Raw genomic sequence first — 22694 nt, 5'->3', positions numbered from 1 at the left:
TTTCAAGAGGGGTATTATCTGGCTTGTTGATTTGTGCAATTGCTAACAACTGCAACAAGCAACACAAGCCATGAAAGCTCACTCCAAGTAACCCAGAAGGGTAGTATGACAGCCTTGTGTGGAATGTACCTGCAAAACATCAAACCAAGAGTTTAAGGCTTCAGAAAGGGTTAAAGTCTGTACACAAGGCCCACAGCTGTGGTTTTTATGAGAGCAGCAGCAGCAGCACATAAACCAATACTGCCAACCACAAACAGTAGTCTTACCTTTCGTGGTAATGTGAACGCTGCAATGACCATAAAGTAGTGGAAGTCAGATCTACGAGTGAAAAATCTTGCAACACCCTATTTCAATCAGATAGGCAAGGGAAGGAAGAGGTTGTGTGAAGAATATCTGCTGCTGGAGTACACTGTGCCAACAATGAAGTACAGATGAAGTCAGGTGGGGTGAAGTTATGGTGTGGCACTTGTTATCATGGTATGGCATATGACCTTGGATGTGCAAAGAACTATGAATGCTGATGCCCACCTTAGAATTTTGGACAATTCCATGCTACCTGTGATATGGTGGCTCTTTGGTACACAATATTTATATTTTCAACATGGTGATGCTGATGCTGCTTAAGAATGGTTCATGGACATACTCAAAAGTTGAAATGGCTAATGCAGAGCCCTGATTTTAACAGCATGGAACATCAGGCGAGGGCCAGACCAATACATCCCACATTGAAAATCCATTCTGTAGTGGAATTGAGAACTGCATCTACTGCAGTCTATCATTCATTGGTGGATGATAGTAGAGTCTATTGCAGAAGTCAAAAGGGGACCAGCATGCCATTCTTTTAACCAGCAAGTTAATTTTTAGAATATATTAACTTTGTGGGTAGCTGAAGCTGATAGCTTGGGAAAATCCAAAGATCAGTTGGATAGTTACCTATGTGAGGACTGAAATACACAGATTATTGTATTTATACTTTTAAAATAATCTTATTATTGTAAAAGTATAAATACAATAAAAATTATATTATTTTTTTTGACTGGTGACAAAGTCCTGTTACTTCCTATATGGCCAATATTAACCGAAAATATAGCAATGTGTGATTATATATATGAAACCTATACAACTTATTGCACTTCTTATGACTGGCCCGTGTGCAGAGAACATCAGACAAAAAGATGTCCTAACCATACAGTCTTTGTGATACTGTTTTTCAATAAATTTTTTTAACTTTAATGAGCTTAAATCTAACTTTCTCTTCATATTCCATTTAAAAAATATTCCTTAAAATTAACTAACTTATGAGGGGCATTCAATAAATTATCTACCTAAGGTACTTCACCATAGTTATATTTCAATGATCCGTGATTTATCATGTTCCTATATATCTCAAATTTGAATCATACTAATTTTGATCCCACTATGTTTTTAGGTTGTGCTTCTGTAACAGAAATAAGGAAGACACCTGTATCAAATTATGGATTTGCTAAAATCGGAGCATTGTTCAGTCAAAGTTTCACACCAAAGAAGGAAATTAGCGGCGCCTCCATAGCCAGGTGGGCAGGAGCACGCTTCTTGATTAGACCGGGGTTCGAGCCTGTGACCACCAAATACGGAGGATGTGGAAAGGTCAGGGAATGACCACTACATATCCCCGGAGCAATGTGGCCTTGGTTGCTGATGCTCCTAAGAACCAAATAACAAACAAGGAAATTAGCCAAAGGCCATTCAAGAAAGGATAGTGCTGTGTATGGCAACAGTCCACCTTCAGAGTACTAGGTGAAATTCTGGTCAAAACAATTCAAGTGGGGCAAAGGGTCCACCAAAGATAATCCACGTCCAGGAAAGCCTGTGACAGCAACCCTCCAGAAATGTGCCAAGCTGTGGAAACCCTTGTGCTGAATGGCAGACATTTAAAAGTGTCTGAAATCTCTAGGGAATGTGACATATGAGGGATGTTGTTGTTGTTTGGAGCATTAGCAACTAAGGCAATATTGCTCCGGGGAGGATGCAGAAAGGTCATTCCCTGACCTTTCCGCATTTGGTGGTCACGGGCTCGAACCCCGGTCTAATCAAGAAGCATGTGCTATGCACTGCTACTCCTGCCCACCTGACTACGGAGGTGCCAGACATATGAGGGAACATTTATAACTATCCTCCATGAATATTTGAGGATGACTAAGGTGCAAGGTGGGTCCACAGATTTCTGACCCCTGTGCAGAAGCAATTCAGAGTACAGTGTTATTAGGAGAATTCAGAGCTTTATGAAAGGAATCCCAAAATGTTCATCACCAGAATTATTATGGGTGATGAAACATGGGTTAATCCTGGGATCCTGAGACCAAGCAAGAATCAATGCAGTGGAAGCACAAGGGTTTTTACCCACCCAAAAAATTTCAGACACAACCTTCAGCTGGCAAGTTATGGCCGCCATATTTTGGGATGCTGAGGGAATTTTGTACATTCACTACTTGGAACACAAGCAGACAGTCACTGGGAAATTATATGCATTCCTACTGTACAACTTAAATGTCATAAAGGAAAAATACTGCCGTGGAAACTTTCCAGAGGAGTGCTGCTTCTTCAGGAGAACACGCCAGTGCACAGGTCACATGCTGTTGCTGCTGCTTTGGGAGACTGTGACTTTGCAGAACTTATCCATCTACTCTACATTCCAGATCTGGCCTCCAGTGACTATTTCTGTTTTCGACATCTCAAGAAAAACATACATGGACATTGCTTTGCTGATGATAATGAACTGAAGCCTGCTGTTTCTCTGTTGTTCGATGGACACAAAGAATTTTATTTGTCTGGTATTTCGCATTGCCAACAAGAAGGAACAATTGTACTGAAGTTCAGGCAAGTTACATTGAAAAATAAAGAGATTTTTGTCTATTTCAATCACATTTCTTCATAGGTAGGTAGATAATTTAGTGAACACCCCTCGTATAAGTACACATTTATTAGGTTATGATTACAGGTTTAGTGAAATTAATTTATTTTTAAGTCTGATATGTAGAAATATGGACAATATATTAATTTCTCACAGCAAAACCTGTTTTAATTGAATTAAAGATAAATTTTCAGAAATGGCAATTTACTAAAACCCAATGATACTGATATGATTGTGATTGAAAAGTTGAAATACATTTACAGGAACATTTTCTTTTTCTTTCAGGGTGCCCTCTATAATGTGAAATATTTTCACATTATAGAGGGCCTCTAGATAGAAAGCAATTGGGTATCTGCAGGAGTTGAGTGATAAACACAAAAATGTATTTTGGTCAAGTCCCAGATCATCTTCATGAAACTCTGAAAGCAATGACTATCATTCGTATTTTGTCTGGATCACATAATATTGCTTGCTTGGTTGGGAAATATATGCCCATATAGATCAGATCATTGTTGAGATAAGGTGTTTCTGCACCCAAGACAGCTTTTTAGAAGTGCATCCTTCCCCTTCATGGTCTCCCTAGTGAACTACATTACACAAACTCATACCATTATATCTTTTGTTTTTTATGTCCTTTCTAACATTGTACCTCCGCATTTTCACTCTGATGTTCATACCTATCTGTATAGTGAATTTCCCAAATGATGGTTATACAAGATAGAATGTTCTTGTATAACCTCCCTCCAATTCTCTATGCCTTACACCCCAGAATTTTTTTTTTTTCATGCAGATGCCTGAAAGATAAAGCTGACAATACAACAAGAAGCAGGGAAAATGCTATGGAGTTTTGAATGATAAAAAATAAATAAGCATATGTACCCACTAAAATGTTTCTTCTCACTAAGTAATGCCTGCTTATTCTTCTTCTTATTATTTTTTATTATTATTGTTATTATTATTATTTCAAAAAAATTCAAACAGGCAAAGCTCTGTAACTGTTCAGAAATGGACATATGTATATATAACTCTATTCTTAATTTGGATTTTAAAACAGATCCCAGAATTTTTTGACCCCCCCCCATATGTACAGAAACAGATTTTTCATTTTAATTCTCTCTTACATGGTTTTTTGGCATTTCTCTAACTACTTTTGAGAATTAAACACTACCTGTCTTTATTAAACACGAGAAAGCATTACTCAGCTGTTAATTTTGTACGAAAAAGAGAATGCCAGACCTGAAAGTATAACTGGTGATTCAGCTCCACATGCAATCGCAGGAAAAGATAATAAATCTTTATCAATGTTGGTTCCTAAATGTGGGTATATTCTTGAGGGTATATCCTTTTTTTTTACCCTTGATTGTGTGCTTTTCTCATCACTGGACACATTTCTGTGTATACATATTTCTCTGTTGCACACTTTTCATTGCCAAATTTTGACTAACAGACCAGACTTGCATTTAGGAACAAAATTTAAAGATTTTTATATTTTATACTATGAAACATTTTCTTATAAATAGGGTATGCACTGTCGGGTTGCAAATCAGAATTAGGAAATGAAACATACCATAATTGTGAAATGTATGAAAGGTGAAACTGCTGAGGTTATTACTAACATTATCTGCCAATTCTTTAAATAAACAGGCCATTTAGTTGCCGAAAATGTAGAAAGAATGGCCCTGATTACAATGGATTGGGAAATAAAATAGGGCAAATTGTAACCATTTTATGCCTTGCTCCTAGAAATTTTAACTGCCTTCTAAAATTTAGCCAATTTCTCCAGCCCTTACAGATAGTGTAGAACAATTGTATGAATAACTTGAGTGTGAAAACTTGAAGTTCTCTGAAGAATTTCCTTTTAAAATAAAAATTAATTAATTAATTAAAAAAAAGGTATTGCACTTACTTTTACTAAAAAATGCTGAGCAGAGATCTATACACATGTGGTCATCACTGGGAGGAAGTGTGCCTAATTTGGACCTCTGATGTAGATATGTTGATATTCTACTAGCTTGAACAGCAACTAAGTTCCCTCCAACACCTATTATGCCCAGAGAGAGAGAGAGAGAGAGATGTAAATAAGAAACGCACACATGATAATTAAGTACACTGTATAAAATTATTATATCCTCCCCAGTTAAGTCATTTCAGTGTATACAGTAGACTCTCGATTTTCCAGGCTAGATGGTAAAAAAAAAAAAAAAAAAAAAAAACCCAGATAATTGATTTCCCAGTTAATCCAAAAATACAGTAAGTCCCCGACATACGTAAGATATACGTTCCAGGGCTTCTTATGTAAGTCGAGTTTTACGTAACTCGGGAATGACTAATAAAATATTGCTACCATATCCCTGATATGCCAAAATTACAAAAACAACATAATATCCTTAGAAGAATGAAAAATAGTTATATATTTTTAATTAGTTCAATTAAAAACTTTATCTGGGGGACAGCGGTGAAGCAGCCAGAGTGACACATAAGAAGAAAACATAAAACGCATGTTACTGTACAGTAAAAACTGATTTGTATTTCGTAGCCTTGGTTATTATAGTTAACTTCATTGGTGCTGATCGCTTCACTGCTTCTCATATTGTCTTTTTACTTTATTATTGTGTTCACTGTTGCCATTGACAAATCTGAATCCCACGCGATACTTGTTAATGTTTAGCCATGTTCATACATCCTTATTATTTTAATTTTCTAATCCAAATCGATCACTTTCCTTTTCTTGGTAGATTTACTAGTAGTGCTGTCACTTATTCTCTTAGTTGGCACCATGATAACAGTCAAAATTAAATTTTCTGAAAAGAACTTCACAGGGTTAAGGCGAAACCTCACTATTATCACTCCACATGTATTTTACATGTGGAGTGATGTATTGTACCACATGTATTGTACTCCACTCGTATTTTACTACAGCACATTTCTGGAGGTCAGTGCCATAAAACAATAAAAACTATTTGCACTTTCCGGTTTATGGGCTTTTCTGTTAGTGCATCTAATTATAAACGGGCAGTAAGCTCAATCTTATTGCATTTGTGATAATACCAATAGCTGGAATTCTGTGGGTTTTTATGTTGAAATGTGTTTCCTCTTCACTGCAATCTTCAGTCATATAAATAACATAACATAAGTCAGAAGCTACATAAGTCGGGGACTTACTATGTCAAAAAATGTTCAGCAACCTGTGCAAAAAGTATGGCGATAGATAAAAAATGAAAAGACTTACCACGCACTACTCGTGCATCCAATATGCAAGTAGCATTATTGGACACATTTATTTTTTACGTCACATATGGTTTGGGTAACAACATTATAATGGTTCTTTAGACATTTAATTAACGGATGCACCATTTTTAAACTTTTGAATAATTTGAAGTTTTTGTTTAATTGAAAAGCACAAGTCTTGCATTTGCCCACCATTTTTGCGATTTCTAAACAAAAAAAATAGTTACTATAAAAAAAAATTGACATTCCTGACATAAATAACAAAACAAAAATTTGTCCTTTTGCGGTGCAATGCAACACAACACAACAATCAACGCGACGCACTAAAACAAACTAAACATTTGGTCTCTCTCTCTCTCTTTTTTTTTTGACAGCGGGTGTCAGGGCAGCGGGGGTTGCAAGATAATAGGTAAACTAATCTCCCAATGAAAACTTATAACACCACTTCTTCTTGCTTATTTATGACATGCAAAACATCTGTTTATACCTATTCTAGTTAATACTTGAATTTTATGATTTCTGGTTTTTTTATTTTTTATTTTTTTATTTGGAGTCTTGAAGTGTTGGTTAATCCGATCCTAGTAAATCAAGAGTCTGCTGTATTAGTCCTGATTATGAAAATATTCCAATCACTTTTTTTTTTGGGGATGGGGGTGTTTTCCTAACAAATATTCAGTTAGTGAGTGTAAAGCACTTACTGGTTAATATAACAACAAATGCCACTCACTCTACCACTAGTTGAGAAATTGTGTTGTGCACTGACTGCTCTAAAGATCATATCTATACTCTTTAAAATGATCATCAATGCCAATTTCCTTGGTAATATCAGAGAGAAAAAATTACAGTAACATTCTTAAATAAATGATGCTTTTAAAAAAAAAAAATGGGCTGAAATATGTCCTTAATCATATATTTCCCACATTCACATAATTTAAATGCCATTCGATTTGGGTAATGTTAGAATATGGTGAAATGCTTGAAGAGATTTGGAAGTTACCATAGATTTACTGTTCATAACTTGCCGCCATGGTTATACGATACGTTATATCCCGAACTAGATAGCATAAGCTTAGTATAGTACAGTATATAATATAATATTGTCAATTAATCAGTAAAATCTATTAATCTTGTTAAACTTCATTGTCAATTAAATTGTACTTTTTAACTAAATACATATAACAACTTAGATTACAAAAGTAACATAATTAATTAATACATAACTTGATACGGAAGTTATATAAACGGAACTCGTAGATAATACTCGATACTGAAAAATATATATAGCGTTATAACCAACTTGTATCCCAACATTATACAGCGTTGGGATACAAGTTTAGGGTTATAATTTTGTACTGAAATCAAAATTTTATTTAAATTAAATCGAAATCATGACTTAGACCAGAGCAGTAAAGTAAAAGGTTCAAGCTAATGGGAGTGCTGTGGCTCAGGGGAGAACTGAGGGGGGGGGGGAGTTGCCCTCTGAATCACAGCCTTTTAAAATGCACTGCTTGCTTGATGTTTGTGGAGCAATTGGGTATGGGACATGATATTGCCATGGGAGATGTCTTTGTGTGTGCGCGCAATGTAAGGAGTGTAAGGAAATCGGGCTACAACTCAGTGCCTATATAAGAGCTTGAAGGACAGGGTGGATGCCCTCGAAGGATCTAAATTGAGGGGCCCATCAAGCTCTCAGCTGCCCACATCGACGCCAGAGCTTGCACTTGGTCATCACGCAACACAGCGGCAACCCCCAAGGCAGAATGCGCTGGTTCCACAGGAACTAGTAGTTGTTGGTGACTATTGTCAGGGAAACGGGGAACATGCTTTGTAAAAAGGATAAGTGGAACAGGACCAGGGTATGTCTGCCAGGGGCAAAGGTTGATGACATTGTAGAGCGGATATCATCTTTTAAGGGCACAAAAGGTAATATAGTTGTACATTGGCACTAATGATATTAAGAGTAGAAGACCAGCGGAATTACTTAACAAGTACAGATCACTGTTGAAAAAAAAGCCGTGAATTAGGGTTGAATTTGAAAGTGTCTGCAATTCTGCCCAGACACGATAAGAGGGAGTATATGATGAGAGCCTTGTCACTCAATTTGGACCTGGAAAGGTTGTGCAAGGCTCAAGGGGTAGAATTTTTTTCAGCCTGGTCTGTACTTGTTAATAGGAGAGACTGCTTCTTCAGGGATGGGATACACTTAAATAGAAAGGGTGCAAGAATATTTGCTGATGATATCGAGGCAGTGTTAAGTGGGCCGGAAAACTGCTAGCTTGGGGGAGGGGGGGATACAAGGACTAATAGATTAACAGTAGCCACTGGCAGAGGTGAAAGCGATTCTTGCACTGCTTCTATTGGAATGAGCAGCAGCCTGGAAAACAAGATGCAGGATATTTCAGAGATTGCTGGGAGTCATTGCGGTACAAGTAAACACATGGGTTGTGTTAGGGTAGCTAAGAATAGGAACAGGTGCATGTATACTTGCGTATACAAGCAAAATATGCTAGGAGTTTGGTAAATAAATTTGATGAATTTGAGGTATTGCTCAAAACATCAAAGGCAGATATTGTTGGGATATCAGAGACGTGGTGTCACACAGATATAAGGAATGCAGAACTGGAATTTGGGGAGTACAATGTGTACAGAAAGGATAGACAGGACAGGAAGGGAGGAGGGGTTATGCTATTAGTTAAGAAACATAAAATCCAAGGAAGTGAAGCCAGTTGACATCGCTGGACAGTGCAGTGTCGAGTCAGTTTGGTGTGACATAAGCATTGGAAGATCAAAATTGAGAGTAGGAGTGTGCTATAGGCCTGATGACTCTGATGAGTATAATAAGAAACTGCACAGGGAAATAGAGTGGGCCAGTAAATCAGAGACTCTTATAATGGGGGATTTTAATTCCCCAGATACTGACTGGAATATGTGGGTTAGTCACTCACACACTAGCAAAGCTTTTGTGGATTTATTGGATGATTGTTTTCTACATCAGCATGTTCGGGAGGCAACTAGAGGGAGTAATACTCTTGATTTGATTATCAGCAGTGATTCTTCGTGCATTAAGAATCTGCAGATAAAGGAACCACTAGGTGGCAGTAATCACAGTGTGCTGAAGTGGGATTTACTCAAAGAGGTAACTACCATCAGGGGTAAAGGGAAGGGTTTTTGCTTTTGTAAAGGCGACTATGATGATTTAAATTTTATACAGTGGGACCAACTGATGACGTTACCAACAGCAAATTCAAAATGGGAAGCATTCAAAGAAATCTTGGAAGTTACTAGGCTTTACATACCAGCTATTAAATATTGTTCAAGGTTTAGGCCTAGATGGATGTTAAATGAACTAATGAGACATATGGCAGAAAAGAAAATGCATGGGATACATATAAATTAATGGGTGACATGGAAGCCTATGACAGATATAAGCTGGTCTGTAACCAAGTCACAAGGGAGGTTAGGCAAGTGAAGACTGATTATGAGAAATCTGTGGCAAAGGATGCAAAGAAAAATAACAGACTTCTTTACCTATGTAAACTCTAGAAGGAATGGGATGATTCAGATTGGTCCACTGTATATATTGATGGTTAAACAGTTGAGGATCCTGCTCAGGTGGCTAACAAACTAAATGAGTATTTTGCATTCACACGAGGAGTTATTCAGGAAGGGGAATGCCAGAGGTGAAGTAAACTCTGGCAGTGAGCTAGATGATTTTGTAATAACTGAGAGGAAAGTGGAGAGGAGAAATTGTTGAAGATAAACACAAGAAAGACACCTGGGGTGGATGGGATCTATCCAGTTATATTAAAGGAGGCAGCAAAGGAAGTAAGCAAACCCTTAGCCATAATTATGAGAGCTTCTTTGGACTCAGGGGAGGTACCCATAGACTGGAGATGTGCAAATGTGACCCCAATTCACAAATTCACAAAAGGGGATCAAAGGCTGACACAAGTAATTATAGACCTGTGAGTTTAACTTCTGTTCCAGGAAAATTAATGGGGGCACTGGTTAAAGAAGCACTGCAGGATCATCTAGACAAGACTTCAGTTATAGCTCGCACACAGCATGGTTTTGTTAAGGGAAAGTCTTGCCTGACCAATCTGACTGGATACTATGATGCAGTCACAAAAGAACTGGATGCAGGGAATAACTTTGATATTATATATTTGGATCTTAGAAAGGCTTTTGTTACTGTTGCACATGGAAGACTGCTGCACAAATTGGAGCAGTGTGGCACTGGAGGCAAATTGCTGCTATGGATAAAGGGATGGTTGAGGGAGAGAAGACAGAGCGTAGTAATCAAATGGACACTGCTCATCGTGGACTAATGTTATTAGTGGAGTTCCTCAGGGTTCAGTGTTGGGTCCATTGTTGTTTTCTGGTATTTATAAATGATATTGATGATGGTATATCAAGCTTAATGTCCAAGTTTGCAGACGATACAAAGGTTCGCAGGGTTGTTAAGGACACTACAGACGTTATGCTGCTGCAATAGGATCTGGAAAAGTTGAGCAGATGCTGAGAAGTGGCAAATGAAGTTTAACATTGACAAATGTAAAGTACTACATATGGGAAACAGTAACCCCAGAGCAACGTATAAACTCTGTGGTACTACACTGACAGTGGTAGAGAATGAAAAGGACCTAGGGATAATTGTGCAGGCAGATATGAAATTCTCTGAGCAGTGCAGATGGGCTGCAAGAGTAGCTCCTGGTGTCTTGTCAATGATATTCAGGAATTTTTCTAGCAGGGATAAGGAGGTGATTATTCCCTTGTATAAGGCAATGGTCAGGCCACACCTTGAGTACTGTATACAGGTCTGGAGGCCTCATTTCAAGAAGGATGTAGAGCTGCTGGAACGAGTACAGAGAAGGGCAACAAGATTAGTGAATGGAACAAAGGGTTGCTCTTACGAAGAAAGGCTTAAGTTTTGCAAATTACAGTGTCTGGAGACTAGACACCAACGAGGTGATCTGATAGAGGTGTATAAAGCCTTGAATGGTTTGAGCATGCTCAATGGCAATGGGAGTCTTCCTCTTGCTCAGAATAATCACCTGAGAGGGCATAAATTCAAATTGAGTAAAGACTACTGTAGGATAGATGTGTGGAAATTTGCCTTTAGCCAGCAGGTAGTTGGTTGGTGGAACAGACTTTCATCCCTTGTTGTGGAAGTTGATAGCCTAAATAAATTTAAGACTCAGCTGGATGGGTATTTCGAACGAACAGACGGGTGAAATGGGAGCGGTTTTTTTTTGGCTGATGCTGCATAAGCTTTTTTCTTACATCATATGCCTCTCTACTAATGCTAAAGAGATATCTAATGCAGGAAAGTTGTACCAGGAAAGGTGGAATTCAAAAAGTCAATATTGACTAAAGAAGCTAGATATCAGTTATAAAAGGATAAAAAATTATGAAAAATATACATATAAAAAATATAAATATTTATTGTTTATTACTTGAACTTGGTGGGAAATAAAAATTTTTCATCAATATTAAGATTTAAATTCAGCACACTAAAATTCACTAGTCACTTAGTAATTTCTCAATTTATACAGTAGTGTATTCCTCACATTGTTCTTGTAGATTCTTCTAATTATATCAATGGATTATGTCAATAAGCCAAGGCTGGCTTATTGACATAATGGTTAAAAGGCATCAGATTCAGAATCACGATATCACATTGTTGTTGTTGTTGTTGTTATTTGGTTTTTTAGGAGCATTAGCAACTAAGGCCATATTGCTCCGGTGCGGTGGTCATTCCCTGACCTTTCCGCATGTTCCGTATTTGGTGGTGACGGGCTCGAACCCCGGTCTAATCAAGAAGGGTGTGCTACGCACTGCTGCTCCTTCCCACCTGGCTACGGAGGCGCCTACGATATCACATGAAGCTCTATTCTGCATTCCTCGATAGGACTTTAAATGATCAAGCTCCTTTTCCTTAAGCTGACTACTATTTACATAAAATGTGCATTGAGAGTTTGAAAGGAGATTTATGAAAAATGATTTTTGTTCTGTATGCTACATTTGCGATCGCCTATGGTTCGAAAACGACACAAACAAACCAGCTGCTAAAGAGGTACCATTGATACAAACTCAATCTACTACTGGGCTCAATGTAAGTGCAATCTATTTGCTATGATTACACAGCTTGGTAAACCTACAATTTTCTTGGCTCTGGGCATATAGCATTTCAATACTGCGGTAGTCCACACGTGCATATTTTGCTGTGGCTAAATAATACTCCCAAAGATTCTTAGGGTGAGATCAAAGATGCCATCGCAATAATCAACAAGTTAGTGTCAATCTCCGCGTTAGGTTTCGAGGAGCATGCTTCAAACTCAAACACATTGAAATCAACAAAATTGTGTTGACACATGATTTTGCGCGATGGAAATGACGTCAACACGATGTTCAAAAATTCCAGTTTTCTGGTCAAATTGACAAACTGGACGTGACGTCATTTCCGTGTTGCAAAATCGTGACAAATTGGTTTTGCTTCAGTCCGAAATTTAGTAGGTGCTTCCAAAGATTTTTTCACATCAAAAACATAAGTATTTTATATATTTATATTTTTGTTCAATCTTTTAGTTTTCTCCAAACTATTGGAGAAAAGTACAGGCGACCCTACTTAACGTTGATAATTCATTCCTGAAAAACAGAGTGCTAAGCGAATCAGCACTAAGCGAGCGACATATTCCCATAAGGTAACATATGTATTTGTGAGTTGTGGTCTATGCCATAGGATATTTCCCAATCCTATTGGGATTGGGAAAAGACGCACAAATGTCGTTCAAAATATTTAAAATACAAAAATTTGTACATATAAAATATTCTATATTACTTACATATATAATTATGTGATAAGTAACTATATCTTCAAAAAAGGCCTCTAAGGTTGGGAGAGTACATATCCAGAATTTAAAACAAATACACCAACCGTTTAATTAAAATGGTTTAATACCAGAAACTAAAATGAACCAAACGATATTACACTGTAAAATGATATATGCAAGATTTACAAAATAAATATATACGATGAAACTTTAATATACAATAAAATAAATAAAATAAATAAAATATTTAAAATACAATAAAGCTAAAAGCGATAAAACATTGACTGAAGATTGACTGATTGAGAAAGGAGGCGGAAGCCTCCGAAAGCTTCAGTCAATGTTTTATCGCTTTTAGCTTTATTGTATTTTAAATATTTTATTTATTTTATTTATTTTATTGTATATTAAAGTTTCATCGTATATATTTATTTTGTAAATCTTGCATATATCATTTTACAGTGTAATATCGTTTGGTTCATTTTAGTTTCTGGTATTAAACCATTTTAATTAAACGGTTGGTGTATTTGTTTTAAATTCTGGATAAGTAACTACATTAAGTTTCAAAATTAAACTTAAAATGCCAATTAAAATCATGAATTTATTAATCTGATGGTCCCGGGCTGCCGAGTTTTTGTATCTTAGGGCTGAAAAACGTGTCGATTTTGGGTTTTACTTTGTCCCTCTTGTACAAAATCATGTACAAGGATTCATTTCTTTCTTTAAATTCCTTATTACCTTGGAACTTCATTCCATGTCAGGGTCGTTCTCCCAGAAATAATCACACATTTTTTCAAAGTGTTCTAAAGCTTTACTAAGTCCTTTTGCAGTTGGCGACTTTATCAGTTCTTCATCTGCAGGATCTTGATCATCTTCTCCCTCAATTGCACACTCTTATTCTTTTGTCATTTCCATGAGTTTTTCATTAGACAGGCCATCCCTGTTGTCGATCATCTCATGTATATAGTCATCATCAGTTTCGTTCAATCCTGCTGCTTTTCTGAGCTGAACAATTTGTGCTTTAACATTCTCAACCGAATCATCAGGTTCTTGGGAATCCTTTATGCAATTCTTCCAAACTTTCCTCAGCGCTCCATTCATGGTTTTCTGAGTCACTTCATCCAAGGAACTTGAAATGTTGCTTGTTGTTATTTTGGTTTTTTAGGAGCATTAGCAACTAAGGCCATATTGCTCCGGTGATATGCGGTGGTCATTCCCTGACCTTTCCGCATCTTCCGTATTTGGTGGTCACGGGCTCAAACCCCGGTCTAATCAAGAAGCATGTGCTACGCACTGCTGCTCCTGCCCACCTGGCTATGGAGGCGCCTTGAAATGTTGCAGATGGCAGTTTTAATGTTGTAGGATTTCCAAAACTTCTTTAGCCTTGGTACATTTTCACCAGTTTTGATGGCTTTAATAGCTTAGGAAAAGGTGTTCCTTATGTAGTAAGCTTTAAATGTGGCACTAACACCTTGGTCCATTGGTGGGATCAGAGATGTAGTGTGTTGAGGCTTATAAAAAAATTTTAAATGATTGTTCAAGTCTTCTAAGCTCTCTTTGCTTGTATGTCCTGGCACATTGTCCATGATCAGAAATACTTTGTAATCAAGGTTATTTTTTGCACAATATCTTTCCACCGTGGGACAGAAGAATTCAGAGTACCAATCAATGAAAAGAGGCTTGGTTACCCAAGCATATTTATTAGCCTTCCAAATTACAGGTAGGTTTTTTTTTATTTAGTGAAACCTTTAAGAGCCCTTGGATTTTCGAAATGATAAACTAAAAGGGGTTTTAATTTAAAATTCCCTGCATCGTTACTACCCAGCAATAAAGTCAAGCAATCTTTTGCCGCTTTGAAGCCTGGCATGTTTTTTTTCTTCTTTCGATATGAAACTTCTTTTAGGCATTCATTTCCAAAAAAAGTCCTGCTTCATCTATGTTAAAAATTTGTTGAGCAGTATAACACCCCTCTTCAATAATTTTAACAAGTTCTTTTTTGAAAGTTTCAGCTCCTTGATCTGCACTGCTGTGCTGTGTAGGTTACAGTGCTTTTTTAAATTTATCGAACCAGCCCTTACTAGCGTTAAATGGTTCCACATATTTCTCAAGGTGAGCTTTCTTCAGATCTGTATATAGGCTAATCACTTTTTCTTTAATAATTATTGAACTTAACGGAATTTTGCGTTGGATATTATCTTCAATAAAATTATTTAGAAGTCTCTCCATTTCAATCATAATAGCTGGCCTGGCCATAGTCAATTTAGTTGCCTGCAGTGGAACAGCTGTCTTTCCCACTGTTAAAATTAATTCAAAAATAATTCAAAAAAATTAATTAATTCAAAAATGTAACTGCGTTGCATTAATTATGATACAATGTTTGAGTAAACTGTCCATTACAGATGATGTCTAACGCTGTACTGAGTGATGACTAGACTTTGGATAAATGCATATAACACAAATATTACAAGCAATACTGCATATTCCTTAACCTGGTCAATTTTTCAAATGTTGATCTAGGAATCTAGGAACTATGTAACAAGTCACAGCACTGCAATTAAATTAGCGTGAGAGAAAATTTACTGAGCATGGGAAACGTTTTTAATGCTGTTTTGCTATTCATTCTCATGCTAGTGAAGACTACATCAGATGAAATGTTTTCATTAAACATACAAAAAATTCAATCTGTATAAGAATTCAATTCAAAAATTTAATCAGTACGCTGGTAAAAGAGCATTATACTGAGTTGTGATAGCATTATAGTAAGATCTGAGTTAAAATATATGAACAGCATTAATGCCAGATTGTATACTGACATCCTGATCAAGTCTATGATCTGATGGCTCTATGGAAATGTTCCAGCACAATAGTGCTCTTTGTCACACAGCAAGAATGTAAATGGTTTAAGGAAACCAAAGTCCAACAACTTGCCTGACTGCCATGGAGTCTAGACTTGTATCTGATTAAACATATTAGCTCAACCGGTAACTGCTGTGAAGAAGTGAAGAACGAATGGATACAAATTAATGTCTCAGGATACAGTTGAAAGTTTTTCACAACAGATCAATGCTAACACTGGAGCCAGTGTCTTAATACTTTTGGTAGGAATTTTTCCTTTTCTTTGCTCCTTTTGTCTTTAGATTAATATCTCAGTTGTTTTCATTACATGCTAATTACTAGTAAATAATTATATCTATATAATAATTTGCTTATGTCCTTCTGTCTGGAACCCTCTTTGAACTTGAATAACTCAAAGACTAAACAAGCTTTTGACTTGATTCCTTTTGCAATAGGTTTTATTTATCAGTAATATTGAGACAGAGAGAGAGAGAAAGAGAAAACAATTTGGAGTAAAATTTTCCAAAAAAGTTTGACTCATTTACAAAATTTCCATTATTTTTTAAGTTCTGTTAACAAAATTGTTGAGCAACTTTTGTTACAGCTTTGGTGAAATATTCACCACAGGTGAATAATTGTAATTTTTTTTAAGGATGATTTAGTCATACATGTAAAAAAAGTGATCTAATTACATTTTTAGTCATTTTTTAAAATATATTTTATTACCTAAGTCTGTCCCACTGACACCTTAACCAGCAACGAAGGGAGCCGAGGGAAAGGCTTTTGTAATTGCTTTGATATTCTTTACTTCTCTGAAACAGTTTTGGCGAAATATTTGCCACGGATATTCTAGTATTTTTACTAGTGAGCTAATTGTTTTACTAATTAAATGCATTAATTGCTCATATTAAAAAATGTTAATAGCTCATCCTTAAAAAAATATAGATATTAACTTACCATTAATAACTGGCTGAAATACAGCTATTCCATGAAACCTGGATACAGCAAAATCTAAAATGCACCCACCAACACTGAAATGCAATATATAAATAAAATTTTCAAGCTTTGTTGATAATATTTCCAGATATAACAAAGAAAAGTGAAAGGTGATATAGCAAAATACATTAGTTCTAAACTAGTAGCTGCCACTATTTCACTTCTCAAAATGATACAGGAACTCCCTGACTTACGTAAGGGTTACATTCCACGGAACGCTACGTAAGTCAGAATTGACCCCATGCTTGTGCAGCACTCGCAACTGTGCTCGCTGAATTGATTGAATTTAAATAGAAATGTTCGACGAACATGTAAATAGAATTAGTTAGTGTATTTATTCAATTTTTTATCTCATGCGCAGGAAAAATTACAAATAAAGAAAGGAGACAGGCATAATGTCAGTAAGTTTTACCTCTTGAGCATTGTTGCCAGAATCGGTCTTCAGCTGATAAGTACCCCGCTGCGGAGGAGTTGTGTAGAAGGGGTCGGCCGCTCAACCTTACGAAAGAACATATTAATGGATGACTGGACGGTGGCTTTTTTCTTTTCATCGTAGATTTCTTTGTAGCAAGCAAGCATATCATTCACCCCTCTGTTAACTTTTAAGAATCATTCGCTGTCAGGATCCATCTTCTTAAACCTTGCCATTGCTGATGCAATTTCACTGCTGATGAAGGGTCTCGGCTCCTCATTTGGTTCATATTGAGCTTCATCAGCATTTTCTTCTTTCACTATCGCTGCCTGCAAGTCAATAAGTTCTTTGTTAGACAATTCCTTCTCTTCTTCCTCTAACTCCTCCACGTCTTTGGCATCAACCTCCAAAAGTAGCTCTGCAACCTTTACAATCTTATCTGTAACCTCTTCATATTATTTGTCTTTTTCAAATCCTTCAAAGCCTTTTACGTGCTGTGGGAATATTTTCTTCCATGTGCTATTTAAAACAACTTTTAGTAATTTCCGCCCAGGCCTTATTGATGTTTAAGATGGTGTGGTAAATATTGTAAGATTTCCAAAAGTCTCTTAATGTAAAATTTTTCCCATCGTCTACTGCAGACAATGCCTGAGCAAATATGTGTAAATGTTATGCTTTTAAATTCGAAATAACACCCTGATCCATAGGTTGGAGGAGTGAAGTAGTGTTTGGCAGCAGAAATAAGACTCTCACGTTCAAATTGAAATCATCTAGATGCGTAGGATGTCCAGGAGCATTATCTAATAGAAGCAAAATCTTGAAAGGAACGTTTGTCTTTACAATATTTTTCAACCCCAGGAATGAAGCAGAATTTAAACCAGTCCTAAAGAGAGATACTGTTATCCATGCTCTCTGTTTCAATCAGAAACGCACGGGTAGGGTAGCTTTATTGATACCCTTAAATGCACAAGGATTTCCAGAATGGTACACAATCAGTGGTATTAATCTGTAATCTCCCGCTGCATTAGCCCCAAGCAAGAGCGTGGCCCTATCTTTTGAAGCCTTGAAACCTGGCATTGTCTTTTCCTTTTTGGCAATGTATGTTCGATCCGGCATTTTTTTGCTTTTGCAATACAGAGCAGTTAAAAATTTGCTGCGTTGAATAGCGCCTTCATTAATAATTTTTTCTAACACATTACAGAATTTCTCTGCAGCTGCAGAATCAGCACTGGTGACTTCACCGCATTCTTTTTAATGTTTTGGAAACCAGCGCAATGCTTGAACTTATTAAATAAACCACACGTTGCTTGCCATGAACTTGGCTTGGGGTTTGCCATTCTTATCCTTAATATCTTCATAAATACTTCTTGCTTTTGTTGGAATGGGCATTGGACTCATGGAGACTCGCTTCTGAATCTGATTTTCCATTCATATTATTAATAGCTGTTTCATCTTTGATATAGCACCTGAACTGTTTTGTGATCACTGCTGATCCTTTGGCACAGTCTTTTATACGCACACTGTCCTTTAAAATAGTATTCACTGTTGAAGCAGCAAGACCTAATTCCCTTGCAATAGATGACAAACTTTGTCCTGCTTCGTACTTAATCATTTTCATCTTCATTTCTAAATCAATTTTGTTTCGTTTCCTGGCACTACCACCACTTGCACTTTTCGTTGGTCACTTTCCCTTCATCATTGTAATACATGAATAGGAATGAAGAGAAGTTTCTGAAAATTTGTTTTTTATATGATTGAAGATTTCAGTGAAGGGGAACACATTTCACCATAACGTAAAAACCCACACAATTCCAGTTATCGGTATTATCACAAATGCAAGAAGATCGAGTTTACTACTTGTCTATAATAGATTGTGCTAACAAAAAGCCCAAAAAACCGGAAAGTGATAATTGTTTTTATGGTTTTTTTTGGTCGTGACTTCCAGGAACGTGCTTCAGAAAAATATCACAAAGGCATTCAAAATTGATTCTTATAATGGAAACATATGGTAACAATGAAAGGGTAGTGCAATTTCCATTATAAATATGACCTTTTAGAGAGATAAATAGCTTAGTAATATAGCGAACGAATTACAAAAAAAAAAAAAGTGTTATTGGGTTCACATTATGATATTTTCACGATGCCTCCATTTATTCCTACGGAATGCAAGATACTTTTCCACGATTTTTTTAAGTTTGCACCAGCAAAAGTTTGGTCAGCAAAAACTTACGTAAAGTCGAATTTCCATAAGTCGGAGAGTTCCTGTACGCTGAAATTTTACTGTTTGTTTCTACATCTGGAAATGTGGCATTAAAATCATCAACCATGATTTCTTAAACTTTGTTGATAAAGATTTTCCTTCAGCCTTTGCAAGAGGCTTATTCTTTGTAACAGCAATATTAAGAAGTACATTCTTCATTTCACTGTGATTCCCCCATTCAAAATCAACTTCTTTGCTATTTGTTTAGTTTCATTGTAGATCTTTATTCCAGCAGATTCCACTGCTGTGTAGATGCTGATTAAAAAAAAAAAAAACACTCTACAACACCTTAAAATGAGGGTTAGTGCATACTTAACTAACATTTATGGCCCGTGTTCTTTCACTCACACATTTACACTCTCATTTATTCTTCTGGGTTTTATTTCATTTGTTTGACTCTTGCTTTCTGCATTGCACTCTCTGGGCCCCTCAACTTACTATTATTCTTCAGTTGTGGTGCAAGCCAGGGGAGAATGCAGTGAGTGGATTTGTTTTGTTAGTACAAAGGGTACTAGGAAAGTTTTGCAATATGACGCAACAATGAATCACAGGAAGCTGCTTGTTGCTGCATGTTGAGACATGTTCATACGTGCATAGTAGCCGCCGCACCAAATTGATGGGCTCAGTTATTCATTAGTAGTGAGAGTGTAAAGTGCTTGCGATGGCATCGTGGTCACGAAATGAGATAAGGACAGTTTTGCGGTATAATTTCGTGCGTGGTTTAACCATAGACCAGTGCTTAGAAGAAATGACTCTTGCACTAGATGATGATTGTCCACATCGTACAACAATATTCAGATGGTATAGAGAATTCCAAAGGGGAAATTTCACTCTGGAGGATTCTGAGAGGCCGGGAAGGCCACGAACGTCAGTTACGAGGAAAACGTTACTGCTGTGAGGAAAATGCTTGACGCAAACAGGCGAGTGACCTACCAACAGATAGAGGATACTTTGGGCCTAAATGCACCAGCAATTCGTTCGATTCTGCAAGATCATTTGCACGTGAAGAAACTTTGTTCTCTCTGGGTGCCGCATCAACTGACTGAAGAGCAGATGACACGACGTGTGACTTGGTGCCAGGAGATGTTAAAAAAGTTTGATAAGGGACAATCTCGGTATGTGAACAACATCGTGACAGGTGACGAGACTTGGCTGTACTATTATGATCTGCCGACCAAGGCTCAAAATAAAGTTTGGGTCTTTGATGATGACGATACACCCGTAATTGTCAGAAAATCCCGATCTGTAAAGAAGAAAATGATAGCTGTATTTTTCAAATCGAGTGGAATTGTGGAACGTGTCGTTTTGGACACGCAGAAGACAGTCACAGCTAAGTGGTATACTGAACAATGCCTGCCTAAAGTCATTGGATCTATGAAGAACTTGCGGCCAAAGTCACGATAATGCTGCAGCTCACCGCGCCAAAGCCTGCACCGAATATTTGACCACGACAGGACTGAAACTTCTCGAGCACCCTCCCTACAGTCCAGACCTTGCTCCCTGCGACTTTGCACTGTTCCCGCATGTGAAAATGAAGCTAAAAGGGAGGCGGTTTTCCAGTGATGAGGACCTTCTACGGGCTTGGGGCAACGAGTGTCCTTTACTCCCTAGTGAAACTTGGCAGAACTGGTTTAAAGATTGGTTTCGGAGGATGGAGAGGTGTATTGAATGTAGAGGAAATTACTTTGAAAAAATTAAATAAACAAAGCTGTATTGCAAAACTTTCCTAGTACCCTTTGTATATATATAAACCAATGTGAGTTATTATTAAGTTAGCATTAGTAGAGGCATATGATGCAAGAAAGCAAGCTTATGCAGCATCAGCCACAAAAAAAAAAAAAAAAACCACTTCCATTTCACCCCTCCGTTTGTTCGAAATACCTGTCCAGCAGAGCCTTAAATTGATTTAGGCTATCAACTTCCACAACAAGGGATGGAAGTCTGTTCCACCAACCAGCTACCCGCTGGCATTTGCCACCTTTGGACACTGCTCATCGTGGACTAATGTTATTAGTGGAATCCCTCAGGGCTCAGTGTTGGGTCCATTATTGTTTTCTGTATTTAAAAATGATATTGATGATGGTATATCAAGCTTAATGTCCAAGTTTGCAGACGATACAAAGGTTGGCAGGGTTGTCAAGGACACTACTGACACTATGCTGCTGCAACAGGATCTGGAAAGGTTGAGCAGATGGGCTGAGAGGTGGCAAATGAAGTTTAACATTGACAAATGTAAAGTACTACACATGGGAAACAGCAACCCCAGAGCAACGTATCAACTCTGTGGTACTACACTGACAGTGGTAGAGAATGAAAGGGACTTGGGGGTGGTTGTGCAGGCAGATATGAAGTTCTCTGAGCAGTGCAGACGGGCTGCAAGAGTAGCTCATGGAGTATTGTCAATGATATACAGGAATTTTTCCAGCAGGGATAAGGAGGTGATTATTCCATTGTATAAGGCAATGGTCAGGCCACACCTAGAGTACTGTATACAGGTCTGGAGGCCTCATTTCAAGAAGGATGTAGGGCTGCTGGAATGAGTACAGAGAAGGGCAACAAGATTAGTGAATGGAACAAAGGGGTGCTCTTACGAAGAAAGGCTTAAGTTTTGCAAATTACAGTGTCTGGAGACTAGGCACCAGCGAGGTGATGTGATAGAGGTGTATAAAGCCTTGAATGGTTTAAGCATGCTCAATGCTGATGGGATTCTTCCTCTAGCTCAGAAAAATCACCTGAGAGGGCATAAATTCAAATTGAGGAAAGACAGATGTAGGATAGACGTGCGGAAATTTGCCTTTAGCCAGCGGGTGGTTGGTTGGTGGAACAGACTTCCATCCCTTGTGGTGGAGGTTGATAGCCTAAATAAGTTTAAGGCTCAGCTGGACAGGTATTTTGAACGAACAGAGGGGTGAAGTGGAAGTGGGTTTTTTTTTTTTTTTTTTTGGCTGATGCTGCATAAGCTTGCTTTCTTGCATCAAATGCCTCTACTAATGCTAATGCTAATACCTCTCAGCCCATCTGCTCAACCATTCCAGATTCTGTTGCAGCAGCATAGCGTCAGTAGTGTCCTTAACAACTCTGCCAACCTTTGTATCGTTTGCAAACTTGGACATTAAGCTCCGTAGCCGAGTGGGCAGGAGCGGGAGTGCAGTAGCACACGCTCTTTGAGTAGACCGGGGTTCAAGCCCCTGACTGCTAAATACGGTCGCTCTGCCAACCCGCACTGGACCAGCGCGGCAGATT

At 37.5% G+C, this 22694-nt stretch overlaps 1 protein-coding gene across 4 annotated transcripts in view; it reads right to left on the bottom strand.

Annotated features, from left to right (window-relative positions):
- The window catches only part of LOC150076258 (solute carrier family 41 member 1-like), a 192990-nt gene that overhangs the window by 45307 nt on the left and 124989 nt on the right, over window positions 1-22694 (bottom strand). For all 4 annotated transcript variants that reach the window (XM_090387763.1, XM_090387760.1, XM_090387762.1 and 1 more), the window contains 2 exons: window positions 16741-16814; window positions 4797-4931 (listed from right to left, as the gene is read on the bottom strand). In XM_090387763.1, the coding sequence (XP_090243889.1) occupies window positions 4797-4931; window positions 16741-16814 (209 nt within the window). The remainder of the gene's footprint in view (window positions 1-4796; window positions 4932-16740; window positions 16815-22694) is intronic.

Source organism: Mastigoproctus giganteus, chromosome 13 (genome assembly GCF_048544385.1).
Source record: "Mastigoproctus giganteus isolate SK-2022 chromosome 13, ASM4854438v1, whole genome shotgun sequence".
Classification (NCBI taxonomy): domain Eukaryota; kingdom Metazoa; phylum Arthropoda; class Arachnida; order Uropygi; family Thelyphonidae; genus Mastigoproctus; species Mastigoproctus giganteus.
Note: the sequence above shows the minus strand (reverse complement) of the source record. Positions and strands in the feature narration are given on the sequence as shown.